The sequence below is a fragment of the Lolium perenne genome, chromosome 7 (genome assembly GCF_019359855.2).
Source record: "Lolium perenne isolate Kyuss_39 chromosome 7, Kyuss_2.0, whole genome shotgun sequence".
NCBI classification, from domain to species: Eukaryota; Viridiplantae; Streptophyta; class Magnoliopsida; order Poales; family Poaceae; genus Lolium; species Lolium perenne.
In genome coordinates, this window is record NC_067250.2 from 305,413,959 (window position 1) to 305,434,297 (window position 20,339).

General features: G+C 48.1%; 1 protein-coding gene across 1 annotated transcript; it reads left to right on the forward strand.

Moving 5' to 3' along the window:
* Window positions 1-1,707: 1,707 nt before the first annotated feature.
* Window positions 1,708-20,084, forward strand: LOC139834009 (uncharacterized). The gene is made up of 6 exons (XM_071824391.1): window positions 1,708-1,889; window positions 1,964-2,516; window positions 2,729-2,864; window positions 2,936-3,220; window positions 3,316-3,767; window positions 20,031-20,084. Exons 1-6 carry the CDS (start codon window positions 1,840-1,842, stop codon window positions 20,082-20,084), a joined length of 1,530 nt encoding a protein of 509 aa, XP_071680492.1. The 5' UTR covers window positions 1,708-1,839.
* The last annotated feature ends 255 nt before the right edge of the window (window positions 20,085-20,339 follow it).

A 20,339-nucleotide genomic window follows, 5' to 3' on the forward strand; every position in this document is an offset into this window, starting at 1 on the left:
CCTATAAATACCCCGCGGCCCGGTAAAAATTCATTCTTTCACCCCCTCTCACCACATCGTCTTCCTCCTCGCGCCGCGCCGCCCGCCAGATCTTGATTCTGGCGAACTTCGCCCCGGTGAACTTCGAGTGCCGCCGAACCAAGGCTTCCCTCGCTCCAAGATTCTCACGTTTGAACGGGAAACTTGCTCCGCCGCCGATTCGTGGTCACGCGGGCCGATTTCCTTCAAGTTCGGCGACCTCATCTTCCGCCGGAGCTCCGTCGCACCACCGCGCCATTAGCGGTAAGTACGCCGGACTTGTAGAAGACAACCTAGTGTAGAAGATAGGCTTAGTGATCCGGGTACTCAGACACTTTGTATGGGTGCAGCCGGAAGCATGCCACTCGAATCGTCACTTTGCACTGGTAGCTCTTCGAGTAGCCCGGATCCCAACCAAATAGAACCCATATGCCCGGATCCTATATCATTCCTGCCACCGTATGTTTCCGACATCAGACTAGCTCAACCTTTTTCCGCATCTTCCAGCACCGCTCCAAGCCGGATCCCTACCCTCCAAGAGCTCCAAGAAGAACTCGAGGGACAAGCTCGGATGGCAGCAAAGGTGCAGGAGGCGGAAAACAAGAGGGCGTCCAAGGCCCGGATCCGTGAAGGAGAACGAGGTCAATGGTGGCCTTGCGCAACCACCGACGTGGAGCTTAGAGAGCTCCAGAACGAGGGAATGATCTCCACACACTGGAGTTTCGTTCGTGACTCCGACGCCCCCAAGCCAGAAGCCGGAGAAGTTGTCATGACCAAGGCTTGGCTGGAACGCGGACTTTCACTCCCTTGTTCGGAATTTTTTCTCTCCATCCTCAACACCTACGGGCTCCAGCCCCACAACATTTGCCCCAATTCATACCTTCTCTTGTCCAACTTCGTGACTCTCTGCGAAGGACATCTTGGGATCCGGCCAGATGTCAAGTTGTGGCAATTCTTTTTCCGAGTGAAGAAAGAAACTAAGGACAAAGCAATGGTGAACTGCGGAAGCATGACGTTTATGCTCCGCCCTAATCGTATGTATCCTCCCCACGATTCACACGAGTCCGTCCGGTACTGGAACGCCGGATGGTTCTACGAGAAGAATGCTCCTGTTCCGGATGTCCACGAAGGCCTTCCCCAGCTCGTCAACGAACCTCCGGAAGAACTTGCAAGCTGGAGCTTCGTCCCTCCACTCGCCCTGACTCCAACCTTGGAGAAAGCTGCGCGGAGAATCTCCTGGCTAGTCCACGACGGACTTACCGGAGCCCAGCTTACACTTAGCTGGTTTTCCCGGAGAATCCAGCCCCTTCGCTACAACGCGCGGTTGATGTGCGCTTACACCGGGGCGGATGATCTTCTCCGGGTTACCCGCCATGATCTTCCGGCTGACTCTCTGAAAAGAAGACTCAAGACGCTGGTGAAGATTCCGAGGGGCCAACAGGTCCCGGAACTGTTCAAGGATATCTACACGAACGATCAGTGTCCTCCGGTAAGCTTCGTTCTTTCCGTTGCTTCAAACTTCACAAGGATAACTCTAACTTCTGTTCATTTTCCTTCCAGCTCAATACTTTGGCGGAGGACAACTTCCGCACCATCATTCGCGTCCCCGTTACCAGCGACACGGCGGAGGAGGCTCCGGAAGACGACGAGGAGGAAGAGGACCAGGCACTCCCGCAAGGCGGCCCTCGACCTACAAAGCGTCCCCGCGCCAAGGCTCCCGGCTCTGAAGCCGGAGCTAGCGGCGAGGCCTCCGCCAAGAAGCCAAAGACGACGAAACCACCTCCGCTTGACTCAAGGAAGGCGGAGCGTGCGCGTCTACGGATGCTCTCGACGGCTGGCCAGGGCACACGCCCCATCATTCCCGGTGCCCCGTGAGTTTCCGAGCATGATGCGATTTTTACTTAGCGAAATTATTTCTTGTCTAAACCCTTTCACTTGTTTGCAGGAATCCGAAAACCGCTGCCACGCGGACCACCAGCCAGGAGCCCATCACGAAGTACATGAAGAAATCTCCGGCTGTTGGTCCCTCTACTCCAGTTCCACCCAGCGCTTCCCACCCAACTCCTCAACCGTCGCCTCCTCAGGCTGACCCATCTCCCCCGCCTGCCGCAAACACTCCACCGGAGATAATTCCGGTTAGCAGCGGGCACGTGGAGGAAGAAGATCCCAAGGCCAAAAGCCCTGCCCAAGAAGAGGCGGAAACACAAGGCCAAGGAGATGCGGAAGTCACTTCCGAGAAGGCTGGAGAGGGCGCTGGCGACATAGTCGTTTTTCCGAAGAACTTCGGGGATCCGGCGGACACCACTTCCACCCCCAAGGCGTATGCCACCAAGTTTTTTAACAAGCTGACTGAGGCGGAGAAGTGGGAACTTGAACAAGACCTGCTCAACGCCATGCTGAACAACGCCTGGGGGAAGCCGGATTCCAGGACATCGGAGATCCAGGACTTCAAGAAAAACATTGGCCAGTTCTGCGATCAACTTATCTGCAAGCAAAAGGTACTCCCCCAAAGAGGCCCACAAGCATGTAGGCGGAAACTCAAAAAGTAGTTAGCGCTTAAATGCTTAGAGAAAAATTACTTCCGGGAAAGTTTTTTAGAATGGACCAGTAGCCCCCAAGCATTATGGCGGAAAAGTTCCGGCAATGATGCTTTAAAAGAAACCACTGCTACAGGCGGAATTTTTACTCCTGCACTGTTTAAATTTTACAGGAACAGCAGGCGCTGCACTACGAGCTGCACAAGAACATTGCCCTGCAGCGCCGCGTTACTCTGAGTCAGGCGGAAAATATCCGGACCCTGAAGGATGAGAATGCGGAACTGGCTAAACAACTGGCAGACGCCCAAGGTTGGTTCCCGCCTTCTTCGTTATTAACCAAATTCCGACTTCAAATTTGCTGTTAACGTATATTATTATAGGCGCATCCTCCTCCCTTGCAACAGCTTCGATCGAACTTGAGAACCTGCGCTCCTCGTACCAAGAATTGGAGACGAAGCTAAAGGAGGCGGAACTTAAGAGGGAGCAGGCCGAAAAGCAGCTGGCGGAGAAAAACTCCGAGCATATCAGGGAGAAGGGCGAGCTGGAGCTGAAAAAGAATGCTGACGGCGAGACCATCAGGAGGCAGCAAAAAGAGCTCAACGGACTCCGGAAATTTATGGAGACAGCGGAGCAGCACTGGGACTTGCTCAATGAGAACATCTTGGGTATGATATCGGAACCTTGTCAAGATATTTGCTCCGATTCTTTTTTACTTTGCGCTCAAATTGCATGCTTATATCCTGATTATCTTTTTATGTAGAGCCGCTTGGGTACCCGGAACAGCGCCGGAATTTGTTCCCACGAGACGATCTTCTGCAACTCGCGGGTGATGACTGCAAGGATCTCATCTCCGCCTCCCGCAAAATATGCCATAATTTGAACATCAAAAGGAGCCGCACTTGTGACGTGCGCAAGCTTATTGGTAAGATGGACGTTCTGCCGGAGCTGGTGACTGATCTACAAGCATCTTCAGCCCGAGGCGCAGCTGCAATGGCCTTGACCATGTGCCTAGCACATACTCCGGGTCTTGATCTTGATGAAGTGACCACGGGCGTTCCTCCGGATGTGGACGTCGGCGAGCTGCTGGATGCAGTGAGCGGCTACGACACCCGTATCGCGCGCAGGATCCGGCACGAGGAATTCTACAATAAGGTCGTCCTCGCTGCTGACGAGCCCTTAGAAGCGGAACTTTTGAAGGATCTCGACGCCCAGGCGCGACCTGCGGAATCCGGAGCCGAGTTTACCTGGACCAGCTCCAAGGATGCGCCCCAAGAAGAACCCAAGACCAGCACTGCTGCTTCCGAAGAAAAGGAAAGTGAAGAAGACGTATCTTCTCCGGCCGAAGGCGCCAAGGAACAAGATCCAGAGGGCAAGACTTCTCCGGCTAAGGGGGAGTGAGAACTTTTATTCCTGCGGGAAAAGCAATGCATCATTTTGGCCCCAGCGAGGGTTTGTAATAAGACTTTAAATTCTTAAGTAGCTAGGAACGAAACAATTATGCATGGGGCGGAAACACTTATCCTGCTATCCGTTAAATGTTATGTGCATGTTTCGTTTTATGTCGGAAAGCAAGTGCTGACTTCGTTATTTTCCGGCTTGCTCGCTTGACCTTCCACGAGCCGGAAAACCTTAGCCGGAAACGCTCGCCAGCGGCGACGAAGCCCAATGGCAGTCCGTCCATAACCGCGGAAACAAGCCCCCAGGCATAGGTGCCGGAAATCGCTACTAGGAATCCACGAGTTCGCAACAGATAACAACTTAATCAGAAAACTTAAGCTTACGTCCTAAAGGACGATTTTGAAAATCACAACTTTCATACACGCCTAGGCGGAAAAAATCCAGCTCTGCGGTTTTAGTTGGAAAAAACATACACGATCTAAAATGAACAAGTAAAGGAGGTAAAGGACTCAAGGAGTGAACCAAAAGCTTTATTTCACTGATCATGTATAACTATTACAGAGTTTAGAACTCGGAAAATGTATGCTAAGTGTAGAAAGGACGTAGCTGTGCGATATTCCAAGGGCGATCTGTTTCATCGTAGATGTCATCCGGATCCTCACGCTTGCGTTTCCGGTGCCAGTTAGCAGGTCTATCCCTTAACTCGCGGAAATCGACAAGGTAGTACGACCCGTTATGAAGCACTTTGCTAACGACGAAGGGTCCTTCCCATGGAGATTGCAGCTTATGGTCTTTCACCTGTCGAAGGCGGAGGACCAGGTCTCCTGCCATAAAGGAGCGTTTCCGAACTCGACGACTGTGATAACGTCGGAGCTTTTGCTGATAGATGGCGGATCTCTGATCTGCTAAGTTCCGAGCTTCCTCGATCAGGTCCACAGATAGCTGTCTGGCCTCGTCAGCTGTTTCTTCATTGTAGGCGGAAACTCGCGGTGAATCGTGGATGATGTCGGAGGGAAGTACGGCTTCGGATCCGTATACCAGGAAAAAAGGGGTAAACCCTGTTGATCTGTTAGGGGTAGTTCGTAAACTCCATAGAACAGCCTCCAACTCGTCAGCCCAAGCTCCGGCTGCTCGTCGCAGCGGTCCTTCAAGGCGTGGTTTAATTCCTGATAATATTAGGCCGTTAGCCCTTTCAACCTGACCATTGGACTGTGGATGAGCCACAGATGCGAGGTCCAGTCGTATCCCCATTGTCTCACAATAATCCCTCAATTCTCCTTGAGCAAAGTTCGTGCCATTATCTGTGATTATGCTGTGCGGGATGCCGAATCTCATCACGAGGCTGCAGACGAATTTTAGTGCCGTAGCACCGTCGGCTTTTCTCACTGGCTTAGCCTCGATCCATTTGCTGAACTTGTCAACAGCGACCAGGAGGTACTCAAAACCGCCAGGAGATGATTTTTTTAACTTACCAACCATATCAAGCCCCCAGACCGCAAATGGCCAGGTGATAGGTATGGTCTTCAGCTCTTGGGCTGGAGCGTTTGGTTGAGTAGCGTAGTACTGACAACCTCGGCAGGTCTTGACTATTTTATCAGCGTCTTCTTTAGCTGTAAGCCAATAGAAACCTAACCGAAAAGCTTTTGCAACGAGTGATCTGGGAGCGGCGTGATGCCCGCAGTCCCCTGCGTGGATCTCTCTGAGGATTTCAATGCCATCTTGATTGGAGACGCATTTAAGAAATACCCCTGCTGCACTTCGTTTGTAGAGCTGTCCATCAACTATTGTGTAGGTTCGTGCTCGCCTAACGATCTGTCGTGCGAGGACCTCGTCCTCCGGCAACTTCTGATCGATGAGGTAGTCCAGGAAAGGCTGGGTCCAGGCCGGAATGATAGCCATCACTTCCCTAGCCGGAGACACTGCCACCTCTGGGTTTTCCGGGTTAGCGCCCTTAACTGAGGGTATCCGGAGATGCTCCAGGAAAATGCCAGGCGGAATTGGTTTCCTGCCAGATCCGAGCTTGGATAGCATGTCTGCCGCTGTGTTATCGTCTCTCCTGACGTACTTGACTTCGTATCCGAGGAAGCTCTTGGCAATCTCGTCAACTTCGTCTCTGTAGGCCGCCATGACGGAATTTCTGGCGTTCCAGGTTCCGGCTACTTGTTGTGCCACCAGGTCGGAATCTCCACAGCATATGATGTGCTTGATCCCAATTTCCTTAGCGATGCGCAGACCGTGTAGTAGAGCCTCATATTCCGCCATGTTGTTGGTAGCTTCGAAGTGGATCTGCAGAACATACTGCAATTCTTCTCCGGTAGGGGATTTCAGGGTGACTCCGGCTCCTGAGCCTTGATGCTGCTTGGATCCGTCGAAGTGCATGACCCATGTTTCTGGTTCCGGCTCCAGACTTGCATCCGGAGCTTCTGTCCAATCTGCAACGAAATCTGCCAGAACCTGAGATTTTACCGCAGTCCTTGGCTTGTAAGCGATGTCGAAGGCGGATAATTCGATGCCCCATTTAGCCGTACGTCCTGTTGCGTCAGCGTTGTTGAGAATTGTTGACAGCGGAGCCTTGCTCACGACTGTTACTGGATGCTCTTGGAAGTAATGCCTCAGCTTCCGGCTGCCTAGGAACACGCCATAAGCTAACTTCTGAAAGTGAGGATATCTCTGTTTTGATTCCGTCAGCACCTCGCTAATGTAGTAGACAGGTCTCTGGACGTCATATTCATGACCTTCTTCCTTTCGCTCCACCACGATGACGAGGCTGATGACCTTGTTGGTAGCTGCCAGGTAAAGGAGCATTGGCTCTGACTCTGCTGGAGCTGCCAAGATAGGAGGGGAGGTAAGTATTTCCTTCAACCCTCGAAGAGCTGCATCGGCTGCATCATCCCGCAGACAAACTTGTCTGTTTTCTTCAGCAGCTTGTACAGAGGTAGTGCCTTCTCGCCAAGACGGCTAACAAACCTACTGATTGCCGCAACACAACCAGTTAGTCGTTGCACATCTTTGAGACAAGTTGGCCTTTTGATGCACAGGATTGCCTTGATCTTTTCCGGGTTAACCTCAATGCCTCTGTGAGAGACTATGAAGCCAAGGAGTTTTCCGGCTGGCACGCCAAAGACGCATTTCAGCGGATTCAACATCATCTTGTACCTGCGGAGGTTGTCGAAGGTTTCTGTGAGATCGCTGATCAAGTCGGATCCTTTCCGGGTCATGACCGCGATGTCGTCGACGTAAGCGTGCACGTTCCGGCCAATTTGGTCCTTCAGGCACCGCTGCATCGTACGCTGGTAGGTAGCACCTGCATTTTTCAAACCAAAGGGCATAGTAACATAGCAGTAAGTACCGAACGGGGTAATGAATGAAGTCGCCTTTTGGTCGGATTCCTTCATCCGGATCTGATGATACCCGGAATACGCATCAAGAAAACACAGAAGTTCCGCCCCCGCCGTCGAATCAATGACTTGGTCAATGCGCGGCAAGGGGAACGGATCCTTCGGGCAATGTTTGTTCAAGCCAGAGTAATCGATGCACATTCTTAGTATTTCAGTGTTCTTTTTGGGTACAAGGACGGGATTCGCGACCCAATCGGTATGGATAACTTCTATTACAAAACCTGCTTCTAGTAACTTTGCTAGTTCCATTCCTATGGCGCGGCGCTTTTTATCTCCAAAGCGTCGCATAGCTTGCTTCACTGGTTTGGCCCCCGGATTTATGTTGAGGTAGTGCTCGGCGAGTTCCCTAGGTACTCCGGACATGTCGAAGGTTGCCATGCGAAGATATCCATGTTAGCGCGGAGGAACTCGACGAGCGCTTTCCTATTTGGGGTCCATGTTGGCTCCGACTGAAACCTGCTTGGAAGAGTCACACAGGATGAGGTCATGCTTCTTGGTTTCTGTCGAAGGCTTGAAGGAGGTTTTCTGCTCGGAGATTTGCTTCTTGGTGGTCTGCATATCAGTCGGATCCACCGCGGCTCTGTAGCCTTTCAGCTCTTCTCCGGATATCACAGACTCTGCGAAGGCGGCTTCGCCTAACTCGCACTCATGAGCTTTTTTGTAGTCTCCGGATACGGTAATCATGCCTTTAGGACCCGGAATCTTGAGCTTGTTGTAGATGTAGCACGCTCTTGCGTGGAACTTGTGGTAGGTGGGCCTGCCGAAGATGACGTGGTAGGAGCTCTTGAAGGGCACAACTTCAAACGTGATCTTTTCTTCGCGGAAATTATGAACATCGCCAAAAGCCACGGGAAGTGTGATGCTGCCGAGGGAGTTCGCCTTCTTACCCGGAACCACGCCATGAAACTCAGTGGTACTGTGTTTGAGCTGTTCCTTGGTGAGGTTCATCCGCTCTAGAGTCTCCAGGTACATGATGTTCAGGCTAGCTCCACCATCCATGAGGCACTTGGAGAAGTCATACCCATCGATGCGGGGACTTACAACCAAGGCGTAGCATTCCTTCGGCACAATTGCGGGATGATCCTTCCGATCAAATGTGCACGGGATTTCCGACCACCTGACGTACTGCGGCACAGCCGGAACTATGGCGTTCAGGATCCGGGTAGCTGACTTGGAGGCGCGTCGAGTTGTGGTTCCGAGGAAACTGTGGTAGGCCCCCACGCTCTTTTGTCGAATGGGTTGGATTTTCCTGCGGATCCTGCCTTGGGATCCGGCGAGTTATCATCCTCATCCATCGCCTCGGAACTATCGTCCTCCTTGTCCTTGTTCTTGCCCTTGCCACCTTTTCCGCGAGGGCGGTGCTTCCGGGCGCGCTTGTATCCGGCCTCCGGTCGTTCTTTAGATCATTGACCCACTTGCGATTGCGGTTGGTATGAGTGGACTTCCCTGTAACCGGATCCAGATGGGCCAGGCAGGGCATGTCTCTGTACTCCTCATAGGTTTGCGGTGCGCGGGATCCGGCAGCAGTGACCTCGGAGGTATGCTGCTGACCCCTGCCGGCTCCGCCTCCGCGTCCGCGTCCTCTTCCGCCTCCTGGACCTCCGCGTTGAAACGCCATGGCGACCATCTCGGATCCGCCACTCTTTTGGTCATCGTGGTTCTTGCGCTTATGGCTGCCGCTGCCGCCGTTGTCACGGTTCTTCTTTTGTTGGTGCAGTGGGGATTGCCGTGGCTGCGAGATCACCGCCTGCGTCGTCGTCGGCGGCGGTGTGATCGCTAGCGATGGTGATCAGGTCCTCCAACGTCAGTTGATTTGCATTGACCATGCAGGTTAGCTTGTGTCGCAGCAATCCTCCTCGCTGCAAGCCCCCAATGAAGGCGTGCATTGCCGTGCGGTTGTCAACGTTCTCGCACTCGTTTCTGCATGCCAACCATCGGGTAAGGAAATTCCTTGATGTTTCGCCCTTCTTCTGGATGCAAGCCTGTAGGTCGCTTGTTGTGGCAGGTCTCTTGTAGGTGCCCTGAAGTGTTTCTCAAAAGCGTTCTTCAGTCGAACCAGCAAAAGATGGAGTTCTTCTCGAGGTCGCTGAGCCAGATCCGGGCTGGACCTACAAGGTACAACTGGAGCATGCGGCAGGCGATGTTAGGGGTTCCTCCGGCGAAGGTTACAGCATTGTAGTAATCCTCAATCCAGGTATCCGGCCTTTCGGTGCCATCATAATGCTTCAGATTTCCGGGTAGCTTGAGGTTCATCCTAGGCTATGGTTCCTCTCGAATCATCCTGCCAAAGCACAACGGACCAAAGTAGTCGGTTCAGACTCGTTAAGGCGGTCCCGCGTCGCGCGAGCCGTGGCGAGGAGACTTGGAGCGAGAGCGAGATCTCCGGCCATTGCCTCCGCCTCCACCTCCGCCGCCACCGCTAGGTGGTGGTGAGGGGGACCTGCGAGGTGGGCGGTCTGACTTCTTGCTTCCGCCATCTGAATCTCCTCGGCCTTCCTGGTGCTGACTCCGGCTCCTGTGGCTGCCTTCGCCTTGGCGCTGGCTGCCCTGGTCGTTCCGGCGAGGCTCCGGGTCATGGCTCCGACGAGGCTCTGGGTCCCGGCTCCTGCGAGGTTCTGGATCGCGGCTCCGACGAGGTTCTGGATCGCGGTTCCGGCGAGGCTCTGGACCGCGATCTTCATTCCGACTCCTCCTGGGCTCGGGCTCATGAACATTGTTCTGATTCCGGCGAGGTTCCGGCGAGCGCTCCTCGTTTCGTTTCTTGGCAGCACGTTGTCGCGGATAACAAGCGCACCATGCCCTACGGGCCTGGTGTTTCCGGCTGGACTACGGCGGCGAGGGGGTCGCGGGTAACCGTTGGGTGGAGGTGAGGGGTTGCGGTATTTGTCTCTTCCGGAGTACATCGCGTCTTTTCCCTTCCTTGGATCCGACGGAGGCGTCTGTGACGGAACGGGGATCGGATTTGGGTGCTCCCTGGCCCTTCTTCTGCGCTCCGAGGATCCGGTGTGCGATTCATCGTCCTTCTACGCGGTAGATACACAGTTATCCGGATTGGATTCCAACCTGCGCGAAGTATCTGCCTTGTTCTCGCCGCATTGCCGAAGCGACAAGTGTGCGGAGATAGTTGATGTCAACTTCTTCGTCCTTCTTCTTCAGCAATTCCGCAGCTTTCGCATGTTGTCCTTTGGAGTTTCCAGTGCTGGTGATCTGCGGGCGTGTTGAAGGGTATTCTGCGAGGCGGAATTGCTTCTCTAACAATTCGATCGGCCTCCGCCTGCGCATAGGTCATCTTTACCTCCCACTCAGCCCTCATGCTCTTGACCTGCTCGAGTGTGGCAGCAATCTCGCGGTCCTGTCTCTCGAAGTTTTCCGTCCAGGCTGCATGATCTGCCCTTCCTATCCTTATCGCAGCTTCGGTATCGGCGAGCCTCTTGGCTGTGGCCAGCATTTCCTTTCTGGCGGTCTCTAGGGCCTCCAGATCTGCGGCGTCGCCCGGGGTTATAGGTGTGTTAAGAACTGCTCGCGCGGCCACCTCCTCTGCTGACAAGATTTCCTCCGAGGGAGAATCCCTTTGGGGTCGCACCCGAGACATTGGAGATCCTTGATGGGATGGTTGGGGGTCAGATTGACTGACTTGGTCTCCGGATCCAGTTTGTCCCAGCGCTGCTACCGTTGCGAGAACCTGCTTGGGCTGGGCGGAGTCGACTTCAGGCTGATCGCCGTATCCGTACTCCCTTATCTTGCGAACGAAGTCATCAGATTCCGTGGACGGGGTGTCGCCGGAAATTGGGCTCAGATTGCCCAAAATCGACTCTTCAACCGGAGCTTCGCTTTCTCCGACAAGCTGAGCCTGATCCGGATCTGCGCCGCTTTCCGGTGCCTCTACCTGCTCAGGACCAGCTCCGTCTTCTTGAGGGGCGGTTCCGGCGGTATGGGCCAAGAAGTGTACGAAGTGGCACCTCTCGTTTCTAACACACGGGAAACCCAGCGGATCTGCATTGGTCTTCCACCTTTGTTTCCCGCTCAGGGCGGATTGGGTGGGCTTTGAAATTTCCAGATCCGAGGCGGAATCGTCCTTGGGAAGCTCGTGCATCTCAGATCGGATCTTCGCGACAGCGTCCAGCTCTGCGGCGGTCGCGTCTGCGTTACTTACCAGTGGGTTTCCGTCGGAATCGACGGTTTCCCCGATGAAGATGTGAATGCCGCCAATTGGGACGATGGAGAGCTTGACGGGATTTGTCCTAGCCGGAATCCAGCACTCATCCGGAGGGACGATCGGCAGATTTCCGGCGTAAAGGACGCGCCCCACAGCGATGGTGTCGTCGTAGCTTCCCATGGCGGAACCCTCCCGGTTCCGGCCTCCGTACGCCACAGCCCCACGGTGGCGCCAACCGTCGTTGCCTAATCGACGGTACCTCGGAGGAGGGATCCTCACGAGGGGGAGAAGAAGTAGGGGCCATAGGGCGGAGTGCACACGGGACGGTGGTACGCGAGTTACCCAGCTTCGGAACACCTGCACGATGACAGGGCCTACTGCTGCTTGTCTGGAATTATCTGGGCGCTTTCGCGTTGTTACAATGAGTTGTGGTTGTGCCTCTAGGGCTCCCGGGATCCGGCTTATAAAGGCGCACGGATCTAGGGTTTACATGGAGAGTCCTAGCCGGATTACAGATAGCCTAGCTACGATACAATATCTTGCCGTGCACGTCACGGATCCGCCTTCCATACACGTCGTACTGGATCCGGGTTCCTCATGGGCCTCCCTGGATCCGGGTCACTCCTAGGTCGGTACGGATCCGGCCTGCTGATCCTGGGCTGGACTTCTTCCTTCATGATCAACAGCAACTGGGCCGCCCGATGGGCCACATGCCTCATCACCATCCGTGGGCCACCCGGGCTTGCCGGATCTAGGCACTGTCGATGGTACACCCATGAAGTATACCCACAACAGGTATCTCTATACCTTGTTCAACCTCGTCTCCTGACAAGTACTCTTTACTCGTACCGTGTTATGTTTTCTCTTATGAACCATTCATATGCTTGCAAGCTAATTAGACGACATTCCACCGAGAGGGCCCAGAGTATATCTATCCGTCATCGGGATGGACAAATCCCACTGTTGATCCATATGCCTCAACTCATACTTTCCGGATACTTAATCCCATCTTTATAACCACCCATTTACGCAGTGGCGTTTGATGTAATCAAAGTACCCTTCCGGTATAAGTGATTTACATGATCTCATGGTCGAAAGGACTAGGTAACTATGTATCGAAAGCTTATAGCAAATAACTTAATGACGTGATCTTATGCTACGCTTAATTGGGTGTGTCCATTACATCATTCATATAATGACATAACCTTGTTATTAATAACATCCGATGTTCATGATCATGAAACTATGATCATCTATTAATCAACAAGCTAGTTATACAAGAGGTTTACTAGGGACTCCTTGTTGTTCACATAACACACATGTATCAATGTTTCGGTTAATACAATTATAGCATGGTATGTAAACATTATCATAAACACAAAGATATATAATAATAACCATTTTATTATTGCCTCTTGGGCATATCTCCAACAGTCTCCCACTTGCACTAGAGTCAATAATCTAGTTAACATTTGTAAAGATATAACACCTTGGCCTTCCGGTGCTTTATCATGTTTTGCTCACGGGAGAAGTTTTAGTCAACGGATCTGACATGCTCAGAAACGTATGTATTTTGCAACATTTGCGTCTCAACGCATCACTCATTTTCCAAATGAGTCGGCATTTAAATATGTTTGGTCTTCTCGCGGTCTGAAATAAGTCACTAATATTGTCACACACAATATAGCTTCAAAGTTCTGACACTATCGGAACTACACCAAGTTTTCAAAGAAATTCTTGACTTAACATCCTCAGTCATTGTCAAAACAATGACATATTCTGCCTTCGTTTGTAGAATCCGTCACAACATTTAGAAATCATCTAAATCTAGCATAGACAACTTCTAGCTCATTGTGCTACCTTTTAAACAACACTTAGCCTAATTGAGATTTGAAATTTATTTTTATATGTGATCAAACTAATATCGGTGCAACACTTTACAGCGATTTGTTTGTCATTACCCCATACAAAACTATCCTTAGTTCTTCTAAAGTACTCAAGGATATTCTTACTGTCGTCCAATGATCATCACATGAATCATTCTGGTACATGCTCATAACACTTTAGAGTACAGGACATCTGATTGTGTACATATTATTCGTGATCTATAATCACTCATGTGCTTTGACTTAAACTTATTATGTGTTTCAATCTATCTTCATAGATCTTGACACTAAATTTGTTTCAGTCCATATCCTTTCATTGAAGTTAATTTCTCAATGAAACATTTTAATCAAGTATATAATTACATCATTTATAACCAACTATATGTCATCTACATAAAGTATTATAAATATATCTCAGTGCTCCCACTTAATTTCATCCGGTGAAGATTCCAACTCCGTGATACTCACTTCATCCAATTGAAGTTTGTATACCTATCTAGTATTCCACGGATCAGCAAAACTCTTGGTTGTATCTTGTATACTCCTTTAATACACACTTCTGTTAAGTAATGTATTTTGCCATCCTACTAGCATATCTCATAAAAGAAATATGTAGCGATTACTAGAATAATCCACATAGACTATAAGCATTGCTACATAAGATCTAATTAATCTTATCGTAGTCAACTCTTTGAACTTTGTCGTAAACAAATTTTCGACAAGTCGAGCTTCTTCAAGGATATTCCATCCAAGTCCATCAATTTTATAGATCCATTTACTTTCAAAAAATATTCATCTATCATGGATTTCATGGCGCATGGCCATTTTTAACAGAGTCAGGGCCCATCATAACTTCTTTGTTTGTAGTTGGTTTATCATTGTTCAAAATCAATCCTTTGTCCACAAATCATTTATTTGATCACAAAGTAAACCATACCTACAAGGTTCAATAAGTACTTCGAGCTCCATGGCTAAAACACTTTGTAGTCATGGAAGCCATGATCGTCGTGGCCGCTTCCGGAACCAATTTCCGATGCTGCGCTACTCTGATCATTATGCTCAGGTTCATAAACATTATCAAGTTCTATTGTCCTCCCACTCAAATACTTCGCTAGAAAACAATTTCTTTGAAATAAGCAAGTAACATTGACAAACACTTTTTTCTTTTACTTTATAGTGGAAAGAATTCCCAATCAATTCTTTGGGATAACCAACAAAGACATTCATCCGATTTTGGTTGAAAACTCTTAGACCAAAATTTAAAGAAAGGACTGTTAGGGTTTATACCCATGCCATAACTTGTATGGTGTCATTTCAACGGATCATGATGATGCTCTATTTAGTGTAAAAGCGGTAGTCTCTAAAGCATAATCCTCAAAATATAATGGCATCAATATTTTTATCTCATCATTGACCCAACAAGGTTTGGATACATTTCTTGGATACTCCATCATCACTATGATACTCCAAGAAACGTGAGTTGTAGAACAATTTCATAACTCTCTTCGATGTTCGCTAAAACTAGTAATTCAAATATTTCCACTATGATCCAATCATAGATATTTGACTTTTCTATTACAATGATTTCCACTTCATGCTGAAATTTATTTGAATCCATTCAAATGTTTCAAACTTCTTCCTTGTCGAATATATCCACATATATATACTCAATTCATTGTTGGAAGTTTTCATGAAGTGTAACATCCTGATTTTTATGGACTGGATTTTTTTCTAAATAAAGGATGTTGCAAACACGGTCAAATAAAACAAATATTTTATTTGGAGTTGTTAAAATTAATTCTAAATATTTTAGAATTAATTAAACATATTAAAGAAGGAGATTATGTTCTTGGAGTGATTCTTATATTTCAAATTTTGGATCTGCTTTTAATTTACCAATTTTCTTTTTGGTTCTTTTCTAGAAAGCCCATTGGACATCCACAGACATATACATGTGAGCATAACCATGCATGCACGGCTTGCCAAAGTGTATTAGCACGAGCTCCCTTTTCTTTACCTATTTCTTTTTCTTTCCATCCCTCTATCTCTCTTCTCTTATTCTTTTCCTTGCATGGCTACACCAGCACGGATGTGCACATCTTGCAGTCGTTCACATTACAAGGCCAGTACAACAGGCACCTATCGACGTTTTGTTTCTTCCATCCAATGGCACGGTCTGACCCGGAGTCCAGCCGAGTGAGCGCTCGCTCAATTCGCACACACGCACTGGATGGAATCGCTGCACTGCACGCCTAGCACGCTCATACCCAGACGAGTCAGCCCAGGTAGAAGACCCTCTCATCTTCGCACGCACGAGGACATCGCCGCGGGACCAGGAAACTGAACCATCGCATTGCATCTTCTTCCCTAACGCACGCACATACATGAATGCCAGCGAAAACGTCATCCATAAACATCAGAAACTGCTGCCATTACGTGCTTTCAATCTCTCCTTGATTCTATCCATTAAAATGCACCGTTTTGCTCCTATTTAGTCCCGATTCAACCCCAGCCCCTCTCCCTTTTCCATCTCGCCCCACTGCCGAAGCTCTAGAATCACCCAACAAGTCAATCTAGCGAGAACGCCGTCGGACGCCGTTCGCGTTCCCGACGATCCCGACCACCAGTAGCGGAGCTGCTGCGCCAGGAGGATCACGGAACGAAAGGGAGCTCATTCACGGAACCAGAAGCCCGGCCGAGCTGCTGCCCACCGGTGACACCCACGGCAACGCCCTCGACTCCGGTCACCGACTTCAACCACGAACTGCGTCGCGTTCGGTGAGCACCAGCAGAAACCCTCGCACAAACACGGTAGGGATAGTTATGCCGACCTCCTAGACATGGTTTCCAACCGTAGTTTTACAGTTTGTCGAGTCGCCGGTGAACCGAATGCCACTCGTTGGCATTGGTTGATTAGACATCCTTCCACACCTCGAATCAACTCGACCCCAACTTAGAAAAGTTTACAGATGACCTTAGCAACGCAGCAGCAATGTTATTATTTGCATATCATCCACTGTTAATGAAACTATTTTGAAATACACTTAAATTCGATCCAAATGTTGGAACAAATCTTGTTATTAGTACTAAGTTTAGAGTTTCAGCATGTTTCATTTTGATTTTGTTGAAGTCTGCATGTAGTAGTCGTCTCAGGGTAGGACTGTTTATGCATGTCATCATGGTGAAGTGGACGGATCGATCGGCAATGTTGCGAGCTGATCGGCGGTCAAGAGAAACCACTAGTTGCGAGTACATGTTGTATTCAGTCAAGTCCTACACTAGTTTGAGTCCACCGTCAGTGCATGTAGCTAAGGATCTATACGTTGGGCGAGCCGAGAGACTAGCGCTATATGAGCTGAGTTAGTTGTGGCATATACGTGATGTTGATCCATAGAGTGGCTGCATGCGCGTGTGGGCAGTTAGTGTTAGTGGTCTACTAGTTAGTTGGCACAAGTGCTGAACGTGCGTGCGTGCAGTAAGTGTGGAGTAGAAGTCGGATCAAACTGGTGTGTGGCTTGACCGTGTGTGCGTGGGTTATGTTATAAAAGCATTGTAACTTCAGTTGTTTCAGTCGAGAGAAATACAGAGAAAGAGGCAGACGTGTGTTGCCGAGAATACCTGTGTGTTCTTCTCCACCATATATGTATGTGTGTTGTATCTTGGGCAATTCTGTCACCAAATTCATGATGAACTGAATTTGGTGCATTACTGTGAGCATGTAGTCGTTTTCCTGTAGTTGAATGGACCGGCTGTATTGTGATAGTTGTCTAAGTATTCTTAGATGTCTTGTTTGATCATAGCAGTTACAAAGGATTTCACATGCTTGACTATAGGTGTACGTGTGATCTTGTTTTTGTCAAAGGCACTAGTAACTGACTACTTTGATCATAGTTTGTAGATCAACCACACATGCTTAGTTATAGGTGTGTAAATTGCTAGATTTAACTATTGGCTTACATACATCTTTTAGCTAGCTATATTCTAGACTTAATTCAGATCGGTTGGTTATGTCTAACTAGCATTTGAGTCCAGGGAATAGTATTTCATTAATACTAGATATTGATTTATTATCTAGAAGACTATTCTACAATTTTACTGGTGATTCCATAGCATGATAGGTTGTTTTATTATCCCTGTTTATATTTGTTAATATGAGTACTTTCATGCTGGTTCTATCGATGAGTTACTTCCATCTAGTTTACTTGTGTGTGCTATGCATGTTTATGCTACTAGTGTTCTATGCTATAATGCATGTTTAGTATTTGATGCAATATATTGGTACAATTATATTTGTGACATGAATTGTTCTTGTTAGTTTCTTCTATTATGTGAGCGTATACTATTTAATTACTTGTTTAGTATGCTAGATTTTCATATAAGATGATGACATTATTTAATTGCTCTTGTTTCACTAGTAGCTCATGCATACTCTTATTTGGTCTAATATTACTTTATGCAATCAGCTTGTCGTGATATTACATATATGTTGTTTAGATGGTTTATCATTCATGCTTAGCTACCATGGTCGTGTGTCATATAAGATGCTTGATTCTATTTATTTAAGTAGCTTATTGTTATAATAGTGTGCATGATCATGCTTGGTCTATATTATAATTATATATGTTGTTTATGTGATAATCCATTGATCGATCATTTGTGTTATACATAGACGATAGCTTATTTTCATGTTAGTATTGCATACTATATATTCAAGTGTCTTCATGTATGCTAGCATATATTTACTTATCGAATAGATAGTAACATGTCTTACTCTTGTTTAGTTATATTTAGATTTATTTATTGTCTCGTATATGGTAGCTTATGAGATGTTTGTTACCTCTCACGTGGTAAACCATATAATGCTTTGGCTTGTTTGTGTTTCATGTTAGTAGTATTTTATATTTGTGTTGTTCTCTGTATTGTTGTGTACATCTATGATTCACTAGCGTGATGCAAATCATAGTATTAGTTTTAGCTTGCATTTCTTGTTGTTTTATGATGTATGTTTATCTGAGCCTTTGTCTTGCTTATATGATTGTGATAGCATGTTAGATAAACTTTGCTAGCTGTCTAGTTATGCTATTTTGTGTAGGACGCGTTTACTATTTAACACGGTTGCGACCAACTTTACCATAACCCTTAAATCATGTGTACGTGGTTAGCTAGTTATAACGAGCCCTCCGCTGATATCTTATCATAGGTCTTTACCCCGATAACCAATCCTAGCATCATACACATGCAAGTTGATTCTTATTCGAGTTACAACAACTCACTTTCTCAATTTCATCCAAGTTATCCAATCCGATTCTACACCTACCCACCCATTCGCTCTTATTTTTATTTCATTGCTTTCGGTGATTGTTGTTTATTTTGTTGCTATTTGCTATCGTTACGACGAGTAGGGAGTGGCGAGGTTGGACGTGGGCATAACCAAGTTATTGAGAAAGACGAAGGATTCATCAACGAAGGCATGCCCTCTCATCATATTTATCCCAGTTTTACAAACTGCATGCTATTTTATGTTTTACAAATATATATGCTATTTTATTCCAGTAGCTAGCGTGTCGATTGACACACCAACCCTGATTTGCTTGTCGCCTTTTACTTGATACCCTGGGTAGAGATTATATAATAATCCTGATAGAGTAGAGATGCCTAGCATGCTAAATAATCATTAGGATACTTCCTATTGCCTCTTTGGAGGAATTGATCGACCTTCGGGTCAAACATAACCTTTTGAAAGTTGTTGAGCTTGTTAAGCTGGGCTGTTTAGCCATTGTTGTTCCTCTACTCTCTCTTCTACTCTGGGTGAAACTTACCATCTAAACATGGCGCGGGCGACAGCTGAATCAAATGTTGAAGGAGCGATTGGCTGCCCTTCACAAGTTGGAGGGAGCAATCCGTCGTTCGTGCCGCTTAAGGGTCCTTGGATTTGAAGATTGTGACAACCGTACAACCACATGCTATATGGGCACTAGCCTGGTTAAGTAAGTTAGTCAGCCTTAGATGTTGATGTCGATGTACCGCAGATGAGGTGGCTGCCTACGGGAGAACCTTCGGCACAGATGGGGGGACCGGTTTGAGGACGTACTCTCAGTACCGTGCGCCAGACCCGGTGGGCATGTCACATCTTTGGGGGATCTAGCTAAAAGACCTTGTCACGATCCCTCTGCCGGTACACCAATTGGTGTGTATTAAATCAGCGACGGCTGGTGGGCAACAAGACGGGGTTGTGTCGTGTGGGAAAAGTGTACAACCTCTGCAGAGTTAAAACTATTCGAATAGCCGTGTCCACGGTCATGGACGACACATGAATCCTTCTTGACATACAGGAACCTGTTTTGCTATTTCCCTCTTTGCCTCTCTCTCTCTTTTCCTCCTTTCCCTGGAATCCGAATCCTATGAGATGCGTGAGTTGTCGAGGACAACCACATTGATGAGAAATATTACACTCATTATAAAACATGTTTTCGTCTAAAACTGCTTTTATCAAATATATTGAAAATAAAATTGGCTTTTATGCAAAAGAACCTACAACCTTCCTTTGAAGCCTCATGTAGATATATATTAGGTCTTGCATCGAGGGGGTGTGTTGAGTACTCTATGTACTCATGGCAATACTTTTGTTGATATTCAGAGTACTACAAAGACGAGGAAGACCTACGACAACTACGACGACGCTGAGGAGTAAGGCCTCGTGGACTACATCAACTGCCTGTGGCTGAGATGGAGTCACTTCGCGTTTTATTTATCCGTTGTGCTTTCTGATTGTAATGAATGTCACACTATGTGGCTATTCAAACTTTGTAATAATTAATTTTTGTACGTCTGTAATGATATACATTTCGATGTGTCGTCAACATTGATCTTGGGATTGATGAGTAACACAGGAGGGTCGGAAAGTTAAGTTCCGGTTCTCACATGAAGTAGAAGAATCTCCCGCACA